General features: G+C 60.1%; 1 protein-coding gene across 9 annotated transcripts in view; it reads left to right on the plus strand.

Annotated features, from left to right (window-relative positions):
- RIPOR1 (RHO family interacting cell polarization regulator 1) overlaps nucleotides 1-17591 on the plus strand; it is a 32139-nt gene that overhangs the window by 2458 nt on the left and 12090 nt on the right. For 2 of the 9 annotated variants that reach the window (XM_085071599.1, XM_085071598.1), the window contains exon 1: nucleotides 10240-10501. The exons of 1 other annotated variant lie outside the window; for it this stretch is intronic. In XM_085071599.1, coding sequence (XP_084927725.1) covers nucleotides 10255-10501 — 247 coding nt within the window. In that variant the 5' untranslated portion in view covers nucleotides 10240-10254. Of the gene's footprint in view, nucleotides 1-5716; nucleotides 5828-6523; nucleotides 6915-10239; nucleotides 10502-12041; nucleotides 12358-14766; nucleotides 14896-17591 lie in introns of those variants that run through there. 6 more of the 9 variants (XM_085071605.1, XM_085071600.1, XM_085071604.1 and 3 more) reach the window with 6 other exon arrangements.

Genomic DNA, 17591 nt, shown 5'->3' on the forward strand with positions numbered 1-17591 from the left:
TGAGGGGGATGCAGGTGGGAGGGTAGAAAAAGGAGCCTCCAGGCTCTTTACCCACCCTGGGAAAGTTGGGAGCAAAGGCAAAAGGCCTCTCTCCAGAGAGGGAGAGCTTTTCTGACTCCGGGATATGTGGAAAAGAGCATGGGCTGGGAGTAATGAAAGGGAAGGGGGAGCTGGATGTGGTCGGGGTGTTCTTGGATTTCTGTTGTCTTCTGGGATGCTGCTCTCTCTCTGGCCCAGCTGGGGACCCTCTGAATAAAGCAGACTGCTGGTTCCCAGTGCACAGGCTGGGCAGTGGCATGCAGTTGGCACCCATCTCACCACCCCACAAGTCCAGCGGCAGCTTGGCATCTTTGGCAATGTGCAGACAGGAAGAGGGCTGGCTTCTCATTTGAGCTCCAGCCTCTGTCGCTGGGGGTCTCAAATCCAGGGGACCCCCCTCTCATGTGAGCTGTCACCCCAGGACACACCTCAGCACCCTAAGGCTTTGCAGACATAGGGATTTCTCAGCAGCAGCCTGACCATCCCACCCATGCTAGACCCTCTGGAGGGGACTGGGGGTTTGGTGAGGGTTTGGCCGCCCCACACTGAGCCATGACGTGCCTGTGGGGTGGAGGGGAAGGAAGCTGACCCAGTGGAGCTGAGCCAGGGAGAGCTTCCTGGCAGTGAGCTCCAGCCTCCAGTGCCTTCCGTGCTGCCTCAGATGGCTCCAAGCAGGATGGAAAGCAGGCAGAGGCTGCACGAGCCTTTTCCAGCCATTCCCCAGCCTGGCATCCACCGGCTCTGCCGTTCAGGAGGCAAACGCCAGCTGGGGCCCTGACACTGCCACCTCAGCGGGGTGTCGAGGGAAGCCTGACTCATTCCCAGCAGGAGAATCTGAGACTTGCACATGTAAACAGAGCCGGCCCTCGCACGCCAGGACATGTGACAGATACAGGAGAGACCGGCTGGAGCCATAGCCTGGGGCTGGTGGCATTCACACATGTTCTAGAGGCATGACCCAGAGCCACCCTGCTCAGGAGCATCACTTGGGTGGGGAGGATGTGGCAGGATCCCTGCTATCGGCATGTCTTCCCTCTGCTACCCCTACCCCACCAGGGGTTTTTAGCAGCTGATTTTACTCCTGGTCTGCCTGTTTGACTGCCACTGCTTTCCTCCAGGGACACTCTTCTCAGTACAAACCCGTTTGGACTAACAGCTTGGGAGAGGTAGAATAGGTGCAGGATGACCAGGGCAATGGTGCTGTCAATATCTCTAGAAGTGTTAAAAAAAACGCATGGATGTGGCATCTGGAGACATGGTTTAGGGGTGGGCTTGGTAGTGCAGGGTTAATGATTGCGCTTGGTGATCTTAGAGGTCTTTTCCAACCTTAATGATTCCATGATTCTATGAGAGCAAAGCACCTGAGATGCTACTGCACTGTGCCAGCTCGAGGAGCAGAGTGCAGCTTGTGGTGTCAGGAGGTCTCCCTGCATCTTCTGCCGGGATGGAGAGAGCATGGAAGTGCCAATCTCAGAGCTCAGAGGCTCACAAATGCCTGTTCCTATCCTGGGAGCACGGATCACTCAGAAACCTCCTGGTTATTCAACACACTCTCAAGCATGTGATTTCCCTTGGGTTTAGATGTGCTGTGCTGTGGGCTCTGGGCTGGGAGAGCTGCAGGCCAGCCGGGAGAGGAGATATCACAGCCACTTCCTATCCTTGCTTACCCTGCACAGCCGGTTTCATTTCCTTAATCCCCATCCCAGCATTTTCTCTGTTGTTTTCTTTGGAGGGGAGGGAGCTTTGCTGGAGGCTGGTGCTCACTGCAGGAAGCACTTTCACGCTCTGGGAGACCAGCGTGGGTGCCCACTGGCTGTTTCCAGATGGATTCACTCTGCTCTTGAGTGTAGCAGGGGTTGCTCATGGGGGGACAGGGACCCCACCTCAGCACTGGAGCAGATCAGGGTGTGTGTGGGTGCACTGCTTGGGAGGACTGTATTTACATGCATTTGCATACAGCTCTGCCAAATTTGCAGACTCAGCCCTGCCAAAACACCTCATGCTCCAAATGGCCTTTTGCTCTCACATCCTCACAGCACCAGCTTTGGGGCAATGTATTCCTACCTCAGCCAACTTGATGGGCGAAGGTTTGCTCCACCTGGTGTGATGTTGAATCCTCAGGCTGCTGACACCTCTGCCGTGGTCCAGCTGTGCCAGTTGCCCTGCCACTGGCTACGTCTACTGGGCTGGGCTGGTTTCTGGGCTTGCCCACAACCTCAGCCTTCCTGTTCAGTGTTGGACAATGCCAAGGGACTGTAGGAATCTTGTGAATCATGGATACTTTTGGAGTGATCCTGCGGGTGTGTGCATGAGATGGTTCCTGCTGTGCCTAGGTGGGGATGGTTGCCTGGTTGCAGGAGCTGGAGTGGTCCCAGGGGATGTTCAGCCCCGCGGGCTGAGCTGGCATAGGGGTTGGAGGTGCTGCCAGCCACCTTCTCTGGTGGAGTAGGGAGTTAGGAGGGGGGACAGCTGGCTGGTGGCCGGAGAGTCTGGACCAGTGCTACTCGGCAGCTCCTTGTCCTTCTGGCCCATGCTGGGGCTGGACCTGATGAAGTCACAACCTGCATGTCCTGGCTTTGCTGCAAAGCCCTGACCTGGATTCCAGATTGCTGGCCAGAGTCTGGGACAGCTGACCAGCATCCAGTGCTGGCCAACACCGAGTAGGTTTGTGGCCACTCTGGGGGTATCCTGTCCTCCCTTTTCCCAGCCCCATGGGCAGGCAAAGTGCTGGGACAGGCGATTCTGCCCCATGGAAAAGGACAGGCTGGGTCAGGGCTGTGCCCCAGCCTGCTGCTGATGTGTGCTGGCCCCGAGTGTGTCGGGGAAGGTTTTCCAGCAGAGCTCAGAGGACCTGCTGGCACAGCCTTTCTGTGCTGCCGGCCAGCTCCCAAGCATGGCCAGGGCTCCGTTGAGTCAGCTGGAGCTGCAGCTCACATTGCTCATGCTGCATCAGCACTGCCCTGGCTCCCTTAGCTTTTTCCCAGGTTGAGTTCCCCAAAAATGCACAGCAGAAGGGATGCAGACCTCGGTGCTGGGATGCCAGATGTTCATCTCCAAGGTGGTGGCAGGGATGGTGGCAGGGATGTGGCAGGCTCTCTGGAGGCACCTCAGCTGCTCACAGGGGTGGTGGCTGGGCTCCAAATATGCTCAGCATGCATGGCTGTCCCAGTGCAAGGCTTGGAGCCCTGGCCTGTGTGTGCTGCCTTGCTCCAGCGCTGAGCAGGAATGTTGAGCATGCAGCAGCTCCAGCCTGGAGCCAAGGGCTGGCCTCAAGCCCTCCAGAGAGAGGGGAGAGGAAGACGTGGCTCCAGGCCCAGCCTGCAATGAGAAGAGCAATTTGGGCAGAGACCCACGGTGCAGGGCTCTGCTGACAGCTCAGACCTTTCTCCGCACCGCAGCAGGCAGCTGCAGGCAGCTGGCATGGCTTTTGCTGGAGCTGCCAGGAGCACAGGAATGTGCTTGGAGTGGTCCCGGGTCACTAGGCTCTGAAGAGGTGCGATCCTGTGCTGGGAGGAGCTCACTAATGCCAGCTGGTTCTCAGACTGGGTGCCCTTGGGCTCAGGGACTCCTGCCTTCACCAATGCCCAGCTTCCCAACACCAGACTGCCTCAGTGACAGGAATCCAGGAGTATCAACACCCATGCTGGGAGGCTAGCCCAGGAGTATCTGTATCCACAACGAAAGGATTAAACCCAGGAGTATCCATCCATATCCATGCTGGCAAGATTAACCCCGGAGTATCCATATCCATAATGAAAGAGTTAAACCAAGATTATCTGCATCCATGCTGGGAAGGTTAACCCAGGAGTATCTGTATCAATGCTGGGAGGGTTAACTCAGGATATCCATGTGCATGCTGGGAAAGTTAACCCAGGAATATCGAAATCCATGCTGGGAGGTTTAACTCCTGCCTGCCTGCAGCCACCACACCTCCATAAATCCAGGGGGGAGTTTTGGAGGGCAGGCAGCCCAGGGGTGCTGCCGGAACTCGGGCAGGAGCATGTCCTTGTTTTTGTTTGCCAAGATGGTCCGTGCTGAGCAAGCTCCTAGCACAGCCAGTGCCGTGTGCCAGCCCTGACCTTGGCACAGGGAGTACTTGGCTCCACAGCCCAGCCTGGCAGGGCAGGCAGGCGTGTGCCCGAGGGGAGGGTGCAGTCCCCTCTTCCGATGTCTGCAGGGGTATAGCTGCTCCCCAGCAGCAACCAGGAATGGGGTTTTACCTTGGGATGGTGGTGCATAGGTAAGCAGAATGTGGTGGTGTGGGTCAGTCTACCTACAGGCACCCAAATTTTTACTGAGGAGGTGGTCAAACCCTGGAACAGACTTCCTGAAGAGGTGGTCAATGTCCCAAGCCTGCCAGTGCTTAAGAGGCATTTGGACAGTGCCCATAACAACATGCTTTAACTTTGGGTTAGACCTGAAGTGCTCAGGCACTTGACCCCGATAATCCTTGGAGGTCACTTTCAACAGAAAATTTTCAGTGGTGGCACCATGCCCAGGGTGTGAGTGGGATCCAGCCCCCCACTCGATCCAGGTGGGATGCTGGATCGAGGGACGACAGTGTGCCACAGTGGTGCTGACCATGCCAGGCACATGGTGGGTCACCCTGGTGGGACAGGGACAGTGTGGCACTGAGACCTGGGTTGTAGAATGGATTGAGAGCAGCCCTGAGGAGAAGGACCTGAGGGTGTTGGTTGGCAAGAAGCTCAACATGAGCTGGCCATGTGCGCTGGTAGCCCAGAAAGCCAAATGTATCCTGGGGTTAATCGTCAGCAGCATAGGCAGCAGGTTGAGGGAGGGGATTCTGCTCCTCTGCTCTGCTCTGGTGAGCTCCCATCTGCAGCATTGCATCCAGTCGGGGGTTTCCAAAATAAGAAGGATGTGCACCTGTTTGAGTGAGTCCAGAGGAGGCCACAAAGGTCAGGAGCTCAAGATGCTCAGAGGTCAGGAGCATCTCTGCTGTGGAGACAGGCTGAGGGAGTTGGGCTGTTCAGCCTGGAGAAGGCTCCAGGGAGACCTTAGAGTCCCTTCCAGTACCTAGAAGGGCTCCAAAAGACCTGAAGAGGGACTTTTGACAAGAGCATAGAGGGACAGGACAAGGCGCAATGGCTTCAAACTGACAGAGGGCAGAATTACATTGCATATCGTGAAGAAATCCTTCCCTGTGAGGTTGGTGAGACCCTGGCACAGAGTGCCCAGAGAAGCTGTGGCTGCCCCATCTCTGGAAGTGTTCAAGGCCAGCTTGGATGAGGCTTGGAGTGACCTGGTCTAGTGAAAGGAGTCCCTGTTCATGGCAGGGGGTTGAACCAGATGGTCTTTAAGGTCCCTTCCAACCCAAACCATTCTGGGATTTATCAACCACATGGCTTGGTAGATCCTTGCAGCCTCTCCTTGTTGGCCTTTTGGCTTGGCTTTTCCTTGGTGGCCTCAGGACCTGCTGTCCCCTCTTCCAGCTTTGCATCACTTCTCTGTCCCTGTAACCAGGCCAGCCTGGAGAACTGGGCTGAGAGCTGGGACGCCCTGGTTCTCACCGAGCAACCTTGGCAGCAATGCTCTGCTCCTTGGTGTGGCCCCAGGAGAGTGAGAGTGGTGCAATGATTTCCTTGTCGCTGATATTGCCCTGCTCCACTGGGCTCCCGGACCTGATGATGGTCTAATTAGTGTTTCTGCCTCACAGGGCTGGCGGGAGCACTGCGCCGCCTCGTCCTTGCATGGAGGATGTCTCACCAGGGCTGCAAAGGCTCCAGTCCCATTTAAAACTGGGTCGACTCAGCTGGATCTAGGACAGGTAGGAGAAAGATGGTCTTGGGAGAAAGGAGAGGAGCAGGGTGCTTCCCCCAACAGGCATGTAGCTTCCTCACCCCTCCACCTTCAGGGATGCTCAGAGGTGTCAGAGTTTAGGAAGTGGACTGGCAGTTGTGGAAGCAACACCGTGTGACTGTGGCATCCCTTGGGTGACAGCCTGCATTTACACTGGGGCTGCCTGTCCCTTAGCTGGGGAAGCTGGGAGTGCTCCTCTGCTCCTTCCCCATGGAGGCTGGAAGCTGGAGGGATGGGGAATGTGGGTCAGTGCCAATGCTCTGCTCCCCCAGAGTGGACTTGGCCAATCGGCAGAGGTCCGAGCATGGCTCAGCTGGATGCAGGAGCTGTGGGGGGAAGGCAGGGTAGGGTGCTGGGTGTCACAGAGCTGTGAGCAAGGATGTTTGGCTGTTCCCTCTGCCACCGACTGACTGCACAGCCTTGGTCGTGTCACTTCACTGCCGGAATGTGAAACATGCCTGGGGTCTGTCAGGGAGCACTGAAGCCCGGGAGGCTGTGGTAGCCCTTGGAGGGGGAGAAGGGGGTGGTGAGGGAGGACGTGTTGCTCCAGCCATTGCTTCCCTGGCAAGGGGAGGCTGTGGGCACTGTGTGCGGCAGGAAGGCAAACAGCCTGGGGCCAAGCAAGCCAGGCTGTCCCCACTCCTCTCGCCCCGGGGGAGGTGGGATCCTGCTCCAGCTCATGGTGGGGCTTGTGGATTCCCGGGGAATGTTGATGGGACGGCGAGTCCGAGACACCCGCAGGGCCGTGGCGGCGGTGGCAGTGTCGGTGTCGGTGGTGTCGATGGTGGTGGCGATGGCGGTGGCGGCAGCGGTGTCGGTCGCTTCGGGGAGGGAGGTGCTCGCGTCCATGCAGCTGCCATTGGCGCTGGCTGGGCCGTGGTTTCCTGCCGAAATCACATGGCTCCCGCGTTTCCATGGAGAGAGCCGGGGTGGGCGCTGCCAAGAGCCTGCACGAACTCCCCGCTTGCTCCCGTCCATGGGAGTGGAACAAAGGGGATGCACCGAGCCAGGCCCACTTTCGCCCCGCGCTTCGTCCCCCGCCTCTCCTGGGACATGTGAGTGCCACCCGCACCTCCGCACCCCGCGGTCACGGGGGGGTCGGGGGGAGCGGGGTTGGTGGCCTTAGCGGGGCTACACCCTTGGGGGGCCACGTCGCCGCAAGCCACCGCCCGCCCGCGCCCCCTCTGCCGCCAGCCCCGGTGGGCGCCCCACGCCGCAGGGGTGTCCGGGCACGGCGGGCGGGCGGGGACGGGGACACGGACACCGACACAGACACGGACACCGACACGGACACGGACACGGCTCCGCTCCGCCGCCCCACTGCTGTTCAGGGCGATCCTCCGCTCCCCGCGGCCCGGCCGGGACCGTGGCCGGAGACGCCCGGAGAAGGAGCCGCCTGACACAGTGGGATATCAGGGCGAGCACCCCGCAATGTCACCTGGTGCCCCCCAGACCCTGTCTGGGATGTATCAGCTTCTCCAGCGACTCTTTCGCTCCCGGGTTTGGGATGACGCTGGTGGCATGAACCGTGGCATGAGCCGTGTCCTGTCCCGAATCCCTTGGGACTCCCGGCAGGGGAAGGGGCAGGGGTACTGCAGGCGACGGGGAAGCTGCCCGTGCCCATATAGGGCCGTGCCCGAGCGCCTGCGGGACGCCAGAGCCCTGGATCCCGCGGGAGAGGCTGCAGCCATGTCCCCCCATCCCAGCCCTGCGCCCAGGCGGGACTCGGGTGGGTTCCAGAGGGACCTGGGTGCACCATGTCAGCTGGGTGCTGCCTCCTCCTCCCCTCCAGGGTGACGGAGGGAGGAATGCTCGGAGGAATTAATGAGACAGATCTCGCTTTGTTGCTGGCCCGATCCTCCTGTCTCCCAGCCCTTCCCAGCCTGCCAAGAAGTGCTCGGGAAGGCCGCGCACCATTAACCCTTCCCCTGCCGCACCTCCGGCCATCCCGGAGCGTGCAAACAGCCTCAGGGGGTTTTACCCTTGCCACATTCCCAGAGGAGACGCCTGAAGGCACTGGGAAGTCCTGGCCATCCTATAAACTCCATGTCTCCTGTCTCCTGGCTGGTGGCCCCACTGCGTCCCCCAGGCAGGGCTGGGACATGAGGCTATGACGCCACGCAAAATCCGGCAGTGCAGGGTTTGTCACCAGCTTGTCACCAGCGGTGTTACCTCTTCTCGGTTCATGAGGGTCCCCAGTGCATCGCCATGGCAGTGCTGGGGTGTGCTGGGGTGGGCAGCTGAGAGGTGTTGGGGTGCAACCAGGGGATAACTGTTGATCTGCAGTGAGGATGGTGGTGAGGACAGGGGTGTCCCTTCCTAAGCCTTGCTGAGGCTCCTGGCCAGAACTGCTGCTTTGCCCAGGAATCTGCAGGCTGGGTTGCAGCAGGGTTCCTGGGATGGGCATTGCCCAGTGCTGGCTGGACAGGAGGAGCTGGATGGGCATAGGGTGTCCCCCAGGAATGTCATCAGGCTGGGCTCCAGCTTGTGCCCGTGGCTCAGGCTCAGCAGATGCATTGGAGCTCCTGCCATGACACTGACCTAAAGGACAGGACCCTGGGAAACCCATGGTGGGCAGGGAGCAGTTGGCATTTGAGATCCCCAGGGCACAGTGAAGGCAGCCCAAGCCCTGGCTTTGCGTGGGCTGAGGCCAGTGCCGGGCTGGGACGAGCTCCCCGCCGCGTGCTTTGGGGTTATTTATAGGGCTGCCATTTATATCGCTTCTATTTCTGCTGCTGTGTGGGGACGATGTGAGGAAGCGAGGGGGGAGGGCTCAAGTCTGCCACCGCCCCGTGCCCAGCCCCTCCAGGAAGGGATGCTGTCAGCATTGGGGCCAGCCTGGCTGGGGGTAGAGCTTGGCTTGGCACAAGGGCTGGTCCTTCTCCAGCCCTCGGGGCATCCACCTTGTGGAAAAAACTCTGCGTTGGGCTCCCAGGATTTTTTGGAGTTGGCTTCGCCAGTTTTAGCAGAAAGTCTGAGAAGTCAGCTGTAGCATTGTGGTGGGGGTGACCATCTGCAGCTCTGGGACCAGCTGTCCCAGCCCAGGACAAGTCACTTGGTCACCCACTGTGGTTCTCCCTCAAGCCATGACTGTGTGTCTTCTTGCCAAAATTGTCATCTCCTGCCCTCTCCCAGGTCTTCCCCCATGGCCAGGAGCTTTTTGGCCCCTCACCAGGCTGGTGATGACTCCAGCTCCACAAACCTTTTTGGCCAGCCATGACTTTTGACACTGACTGAGGCTGGCCTATGCCCTTTGCTGCCAGGTTTCTGCTGTGGTGACTTTCCCAGCCACTCAAGGATGCCTGTGGCTGGGGAATACTTGTCCAGAACAGCATGAAATTGCTTCTTCATCACCTTGGCCTTTGGTGCTGGTGCCACACAGACAGCATCGTGTTGGGGCTGGTGGCTTCTCCAGGGGCTGGGTGAGCTCAGCCTCAGTGCTGGTGGTCTCTGGGCTAGCAGGCCTCTGCTGTCCCCTCTGCTGTCAGGACATGGGGGTTTATGGGAAGCTGGTTCATCTGTTCCATGGAGGGCAGGGAAGTGGGAATGTCCTCCTGGATTTTTCTGCCTGTGCATAAACTGGCTGTGGCTGTACATGTGTATCCAAGCATGGCTGCCCATGGAGGGTTTTGTTTACATGTTCAGCTGTTGTGGCTGGGACGCAACAGGATGTCCAGGGTGGCTCCCCAGGCCTGGTGAGAGGAGGGCATAAAGGGACCAAAGGGGAGCACCTGGGGCATTACACCCACATCCCTGCTGCAGAGGAGGGATGGAGGCAGCCAGCATGACTGGTTGAGCTGAGCCCAGTGGATATCCAGGGTGGTAGATATCCAGGGAAGCCCCCTGAGCTGGGGAGTCACATGGAGATGTCCCTTTCCTTGCACCTACTCCTTATCCCCAGGCAAGCCAGGAACAGGGATTCATTTAACTCAATTACTACCCTGGCACTGCTGGCGTGACTTGTGCCCTTCCTCTGCCCTCCCTTGGCAAGGTGACCTGAGCTGTCAAACCCCCACCGCCGAGTGCCATGCAGGGTGCTGTGAGGTGCTCAGAGGGCATGGCTGATGTCATGTGTCCTCCTGCAGTGTCCTCTGCCACTTCTGGAATGCCTGACCCTGCCTACCCGCTCCTGGTGGTCTTCCCATGGGTGATGCCCAGGATGGTGCCATGCCAGGCATCTCATCCAGGTGTCAGCTGCCACACAGATTCCCCCTGAGACTGCAGGCTATGAAGAGGCAGAGTCCCTGCAAGCAGCACAGCCTGACTGTCACCCCTCCGCGAGGGAAGCCTGGAAGTCCCCTCACTCTGCGGGGCACCAGGGAACGCCCCTCCCGCGGCTGGGGCAGCCTTAGCGTGGCTTTCTCATTAACCTTTAATGAGAACAAACAAGCTGGCATGGGCTGGCGCTGCGGGCGCGCTGCCTGGCCGTGTGCCGGGCACTGGCTCCGCACGGCTGCCAGCACGGCGCAGGCTTTGCACAAGGATGGTCAGAGCCGGGGCGGTGCCGGCAATGATGCCATTCCCTGGGGAGAAGCAGCACGGGGTGAAAAGCCGGGTGGTGGCCCCTGCCCACGGCAGCCGCCAGGATGGGACTCTGCCCATCGGTGGGGAGAGCCGGGGGGATGCATCACGTCCAGGCGAGGTAGGAGACATGGTCTTCATGCAGGTTCTTGAAGGCTGGGGTGGAGATGGGCTTTGCAGAGTGCTGGGCTGCTGCCTCCCCCATGCCCATGGCACTTGGCAAGGAGGTGGCAGGCTGGTGGGCACCTAGGATGGTTTTTCTTTGGATGCTTCTCAGACCCAGCCCAGTCTCACCGGTTCTTTTTTCAGATGCTCTCCTAGTGTGGCTGATGCTTTGCCATCTGGGCACCCACCTGGGCACTGGGACCTGAGGGTGCGCCAGGGTCACAGCACTCTCTGGGTGACACCACTGCAGGCTCCAGGTCTGCAGGCCTGGCTGTGGCTGGCTCCGGAGCCATGTGTGGGTGCCATGCCATCCTATATGGGAGTGGGGCAACCATGCCATCCTATATGGGAGCCCCAGGTCCTTCTTGTCCCCTGCAGGACCTGCAGGGAGGGGACCTGCTCCGGGCTGGGGAAGCAATCCCCCAACAGGCTCACTCTCTGGGGGAGAGGTTAACTTTGCAAGAGGACCTCATATCTTCAAGGACCCCCAAGTCTCTGTCCCAGTGCTTTTCCTCCTGAACCTGTCCTGACCTTGCTCTAAATTCAGCAGCAAACAGGAAAGGAGCCTGGGAGGGAGGTGTTTCTTCCTGCTCCAGTGATGTGGTGAGGGCAGCTGATCACAGCCTGGATAGAGGTGGCTGCTCCAGCCTCTGTCCGACCTGGAATGGGGTGCCAGGCTTGTGTATTCCCAGGACCTGTGCAGTAACCTACAGTGCTGGAGCATGGTGACATCTGTGCCACAGAGTCTCCTGATTGTTTTGGGCACTAAACAGGGAGTTGTGGGCCTGAGAGATGCTGCTGGCTGCTGGGATTGGCATGGAGGGCAGGTGGGTCTGCCAGACTGCCCTGGGGGAGCTGGACCTCCATGAAAAGCAGGACGCACATTCCCACATGGGAATTGCACCCAGCATCTTTGGAGAGCCCTGTGAGGAAGCCCTGATTGAAGCAAGCTCCTCCAAGGCTTTGGAGACTCAGGATAAAAAGTAGGGACTTTTGAGCTAGGAAACTCTTTTCCCAGTGGCTCATGGGTCTTGGAGGGTGCCCACAGGCATGCCACGGGATTGCATGCTGTGGGAAGCCTACAGCAAAGGGATGGTGGTTTTATATATACATAAATATAACTATATATATTTATTATATTTGTATATACTTACATTTAAACCCAAGCAATGCAGAAGCAAGCGGCAGTGGTGTGAGCGTCAGCTGCCCACGGCTTTGTGCCTGCCCGCAGTGAGGCTGGCAGGGAGGGGGGCGAGGGGCTGTGAATCCCCCACCCTGCCCCGGGGACTGGGGCAGCTCAGGGCCAGCGGTGCGTTCTGCGGGGCGGTGTGAGCTCCCTGGCTTGTGCCCGGCGGGAAGGGGGTCTCCAAGGGAAGCGATCCAAAGGGGGATGGTGGGGGGGGAGAATGTTTGCAGTGTGTTCCCCTCCCTTCCACCTGTGCCTCCGTTCCCCTAAGGGGGCGGTGGGGAGGGAAGGACAGGGACAGAACTGTGCTGTGCTCCGGGAACAGCCGGAGTTGGTGGGGCCCCTTCCCTGCAAGGGGGTCAGGCATCCTCCCGTGTCCTCCCATCCTCCGTCCCCCTTGAGTCACGCCGGGGCTGCGGCGCTGGGCAGTGATGTCAGCCCGCGGGCAGGGGAAGCGGGGGAGGAGACTGCTGCCCGGGGGGAGCCCTCCGGCCACGGCCCCCGCACTCGGGCGGACAGACAGACGGACGGACGGACGGCATGAGAAAGCAACAACCACGCGGGACGCAGAGCCCAGCCCGAGGGGGATGTGCTGCCGCAGCACGCCATGAATGGCAAACCGAAAGGTACTGAGCACCGGCAGCACCGGGGCTCCCAAGCAAACGGAGATAATTTGGGGACTTCCAGGTGTTTGAGGCTCCCGGGGTGATGTGGCTGGGCTCAGGTGGGGTTTTTTGGGGTGAGGAGTTTTCTTGGGAGGAAAGCTCTCTGGCAGGGCCACCAAGGACAAATGCACCCGCCACCTGCAAGGGATACTGTTGTCACCGCGGGTTACAATGACGGGGTGTCAGGGCAGGGTGTCTGTGCAGGATAAGATCCCCTGGCTGCCTGACATTGCTGTTGCCCATACTGAGATCCAGGCTCTGTGTCTCAAGGCAGGAGAGTGGCCACAGCTGCCGGCTGCTCTGGGGTGATGCACCCCTGATGCCACAGCAGCCCCTGATGCCATGGCAGCAGTTTTCCTTGGCAAACTGTTTTTTTCCATGTCTAATGAGGACGAACAGAGCCCATCTCCGTGTTGAGCATCCCTGGCATGGTGGCCCCAGGGTACCTGGGTGGATCAGAGGGCCTTGGGGTGCTTTTGTGCTCTTGGACCAAGTTGAAGGGCAGGATTTGTGGGGGCAACTGCTGGTACCCAACAGAGCACCCTGGAGATGAACAGGTCAGGGGGAAGGTGGTGTGTAAGGCCTTCACAAGGTTATGCCAATCCCAGGAGGATGCTTCTAGAGGACCCTAGCACCTCTGAGAGGGATCACAGCCCACTCAGGAGTGGGGTCTGGTGCCCATGGCCAGAATGCAGCCCCATCTCACAGGGTGTGGAAGTGAGGTGTCCGTGGGGATCCCAGCTGGGTACTCGGTTTGTACCTTTGGTGGTGGGGGCCTCACTTCACCAAGCCCACGGTGGTCCTGGGGTGGTTTCCAGGAGCCATCCTAGAGAATACGTGGGGCTTGAGCTTTGCCAGGCCCTGGGAAGCCCCCTGTCTCAGTGGTGGCCACTTTCCTGGGTTACAGTTTGGGGTTTGCATCTCCCTCTGGCTGGAGGGAGGGAGCCCATGGGATGAGTGGCAGGGTCAGGGGCTGTGAGCCCCCCCGAGGAACTGGCTGTGAGTGTCTGCCTGTGCCGTGCCCTGCCCTTCCGTAGGGATACTCCGCGGGGTAAATAAGCACTTCCTCCAATTCTTCCCATTCGCAGCTCCTTCCCTTTCCTGCCGCCCTCCCACTTGGCCCAAGGAGCCAGCAGCCTCCCATGGCCACAGGGGTGGATATCATCGCCATGCCCCTACTGCTATGGGGCTGAGAGCAGCCAGCACCCATCCAACCGAACCACCATTCCCTGTTCCGGTGGGGGCTGCGGGGCTGTGACCTTATGGCTGGGAGTTTCTCTCCGGCTGAGTCATGGAAGCCGGGATGCCATTCACTGACTCATCTGACTCCCAAAAGCCCCCAATCCCTCTCTTTGCCCAGCACGAGGAGGAGCCGGGGGTGTCCTGCCTTCCTGGAGGAGAGGCAGAGCATGGAGAGGTCAGAGAAGAGGCGACTCCCAGGCTCCTTGTGACCAAGGCGGCATGGCCTCGGTCCCCGGATGCTCCCATCCTCTGTGTCGGGGAGGGATGAGGAGTGATGGGAGGGAAGAGCTGCTCCAGCCCACGCTGGGAGCCGGCCAAGGGGCGTCCCGGGGCCGGAAGGGGCCGGCGGGGGCTGGGGTACGTGCCTGGGTTGGGGCAGCGGGGCCACAGCTGTGCAAACACGGATACAGCGGCTGCTCCGGAGGGAGCCGAGCCAGCGGGCTGAATTCACAGGCTCCCGAGGTCATCCCCGCCGTGTGCCCAAGTTTCACCCAAAGGTGCTGGGGAGGGCATGGCAGGACCCCCCACTTGCCCCAGACACCAGGGGCAGGATGAAGGTCCCGTGGCCATTGTGACCTCCCATAATGGGGGACACTGGTGCCCTGCTGTGCCCTGGGTATGACCACAGTGCCATCAGTTCAGGGACCACAGCCCAGCCCCTCCTGGAGAAGCCCCTCGGGTGCTCTGAATGCTGCTTGCTGGTAGTGGATGTCTTCCCCAAAGTGAGGTGTGCTGGGGGCTGCTGGGTTGGCCACTCTGGGCATTGGTGGCCTTCAGTGTGTGACATCTCTGGGGATACTGGTCAGAGCACCCCCAGCTCCCAGGGCTTCAGGGCTGGGGATTCGGGGGGAGCCTGTTTGGGGCGTCTCCGACCAGGGCAGTGTTGATAAACCCGCCGGAGCGACCTGAGGCTGGTGTCTGAGTGTCGGAAACAGAAACCAGCTGGGACCAACCCAGCCGGTCGGACTGCCCCCTCCGCCGCTCAGACCAGCATTCTTGGGATCCCAATCATCTCCAGAGCACCGGGCGGGCGTCGAGAGAGGAGCTGGCAGCCGGGCTGGAGAGCCCCGGGGTGGGCTCCAGCACCCCGCGCTGTGCTGCCTGTCCAGCTGCTCGCTGCCCTTTTGGCCGCTGCCCACGGGCAGTGCTGGCCGAGGACGGACAGACGGACACTATCCCAGGATTGCATTTCCTATGCTGGGAGAGCTGGAGGCGGTCTGTGGCACAGAAAACGTGAAAAGCTTGGTCGGGAGGCAGGTTTGTTAGCACTGAGCCCTAATTAAGGGCAGGGGGCGGTGGGGCTTGCTGGGACTGAACCTTTGGGGCAGGACCTCTCCTGCTGAGGAGAGAGAAAGGATGTGCTTGGGGCTTTAGCCCATGGCAGGGACACGAGTGTGCCGGTGCTCTGCTGGTGCCAGCCTCATGGTAAGCGTGGCGCAGGGCTCACCAGCCTGGGCGAGATGCGGTGCGTGGTGGTCCCTTCGAAGCGTGCCCTGGGCTCTGCTCCCTGCAGGGGCTGGCTGTGCTGCTGGTACCAGGTACCTCTTATCTCGGTAATGTCAGGAATGCACTATGCTGGGGATTTTTCCTCCTCTGTGAGCCAAGCCCAAGCGTGCCAGGAACAGAGACCCCACACCCTGCCTGCCCTGCCTCATGCAGGCAGCGCTGCCCTTCGGCACCCGGCTGGCTGCCTGCCGGTTTTGGGCTGGAGCATCCTTGGGGCTCCTGGAGCATCCTTGGGGCTCCTGGAGCATCCTTGGGGCTCCTGGAGCATCACTCCTGCAGAGCAGGGATGTGGTGTCCCCCTTCTCCGAGGGGGCTGGGAGTCCTGGCACAGGATCTCAGTTGCAGGGTGCCAGGCCTGGGATGCAGGGTGCCATGGTGTGTCGTGGTGAGTGTTTGGGGGAGCTGGGTCCCACGGCTGCTGTCATCAGCCACTAATGCCTGTGCCAATGAGGGAGCCTCTGGTGCTTTGGAGCAGGACCCAGCACAGCACAAGTAGCTGCTGGAGCCTCTGAAGTGCCTGGGCAAGTGGCTGGGGATTGCTCTGACTCTGCTCTGCTGGGAAGGTGTGCTGGGGCATCAGTCTCCCGCAGCACCCCCAGCATTCTTGTCCTCTCCAATGCCTCCAGCATCCTCCCCTCCTGTGATGCTGTCAGCATCCTTCTCTCCTCTGACACCCTCAGTGTCCTTCCCAGTGCATACTCCTGCCTGGGAAACCCTCTTTAGAGCTCCGTCTGTGCTCCCAAGTGGCAACATGGGCTGGAGAAGGATGGGCTGGCAGGACCGAGCCTCACCCTGAGCTATGGCGTGCCCCACACATGGAGAGCCTTGTCCTAGATGTTCTCCCTATGGATGAGCCACCATAGCACCCAGCTGAGGAGTAAGCACGGGTGCCACAGGCCCTCCTTGCTCAGTGGGGAGCAGATTAAAAAGCCCTGCAGAGAGTAATCTGCCCAGGCCTGCAGGTCAGCCGGGCTGCCAGGGATTACAGCTCTTCGTAATGAGCTTAATTGGGACAGTGTTGTCCTGGAAAATGGAGGGACCCAGATAACGCCGAGTCCGTGGGACCCGAACGGCTCCATGGTCTGGGCTGGGACACGAGTCCCAAGGGGGAACCAGATGGACCTGCTGCCTCCTGGCTCCACTGGGATAGAGGTGAGTGGTGGTGGTTAGCTTTGGCTCCAGACAGCTCTGGCACATCGTGGGTGCTGCAAATCCCTGGCTCCAGCCTGGCGTACGGGGTGGTGAGGGGCACAGTGCTGGGGGGATGCCCACTGGTGGCTGAGTGGGTGTGAGCCATGTGGGACCAGGCTGAGTTGGGGTCCTGGTCACCACGTGCCAGGGAAAGGAGTGGGGATGGCGGCAGAAGCCCCAGTAGTGCCTGTGTCTCTGTTCACTGGCTGTCGGCCATGCTGGAGACAGGAGGAAAGGCAAAGTGAACCCCTTAGGATGTGGGGAGGTGACTCTGGCTCAGTCTGCCAGCCAGGGAAGCTGTGCATCCCTAGGGTCCTGCCTGGCCTTCCTTGGTAGAGTGTGTGACTGCCAGACACCATGTGGACTCATCCTCAGCAGCTCCTGCAGCTGTGCTCAGGGCTGGTTGGGACAGAGGGATTGACCTGCCATCAGTGGTGGCTAGAGTGAAGTGAAGCATCCTGCATGCTGTCTCTCTGTGGCTGCCTTGCGGGTTGGGCTCCTCCCTGTGCCCAGCTGGCACTACTGAGGGTGGCAAGGCCAGGAGTCCTGTCCTCCCCTGCTCTTGCCTTGTCCTTTGGGCTGCCCTCCCCAAGTCCCAGCCCCAGCCAGGGCTACAGGGATGGTTCCTGTGACACAGAGTGACAGCCAGGTCCAGGCCCTGAGACTCAGAAATCTGCTCCATCCCCGGCTGGCATCAACTGCACCGGCTGTGGGGGAGACAGGCAGGGCCTGGCAGTGGTTTCAGGGCTCCTGACACTGTCACTGCCAGGAACAGAGAACAGGGGTGCAGCAGCCATGAGGCTGGACACATGTGGCTTGTGCGGACTTTCCAGGGTCTAGCAGGGAATGGCTCAGCCTTTTCTTCCCCGACGCAGAGCTCCTGGCAAAGCTGGGAACTTTCTAAAGTGCTTTGTTGTCCTTGGGTTTCCCTTTTGGTGCTGGAGCAAGTGGACGCGAGTGAGGAGACAGCAAAGGGCTGGGCAGCCAGGTCCAGCCCTGTGCCTTTCCTGCCCGTGCAGCAGGGTGGCACAGGAGACAGCAGGACATGGGACAAGGTGGGGCTCAGGAGGAGGTGTCTGGGCTTGGGCACCACATAGAGTTTGCCATGGACATGTCTGGGAAATGTCATGGCAGGCACTGGGCATCAGCCCCTTTCTGTGATTCCCATGGGGCCAAAATGGGACATGTCTGGGTGACACAGTGCCCAGAGCCTGATTTCACCAAGGGCAGCACCTCGGGGCAGCATGGGATCTATG

This window comes from Lichenostomus cassidix, chromosome 11 (assembly GCF_008360975.1).
Source record: "Lichenostomus cassidix isolate B80296 chromosome 11, HeHo_3.0, whole genome shotgun sequence".
NCBI classification, from domain to species: Eukaryota; Metazoa; Chordata; class Aves; order Passeriformes; family Meliphagidae; genus Lichenostomus; species Lichenostomus cassidix.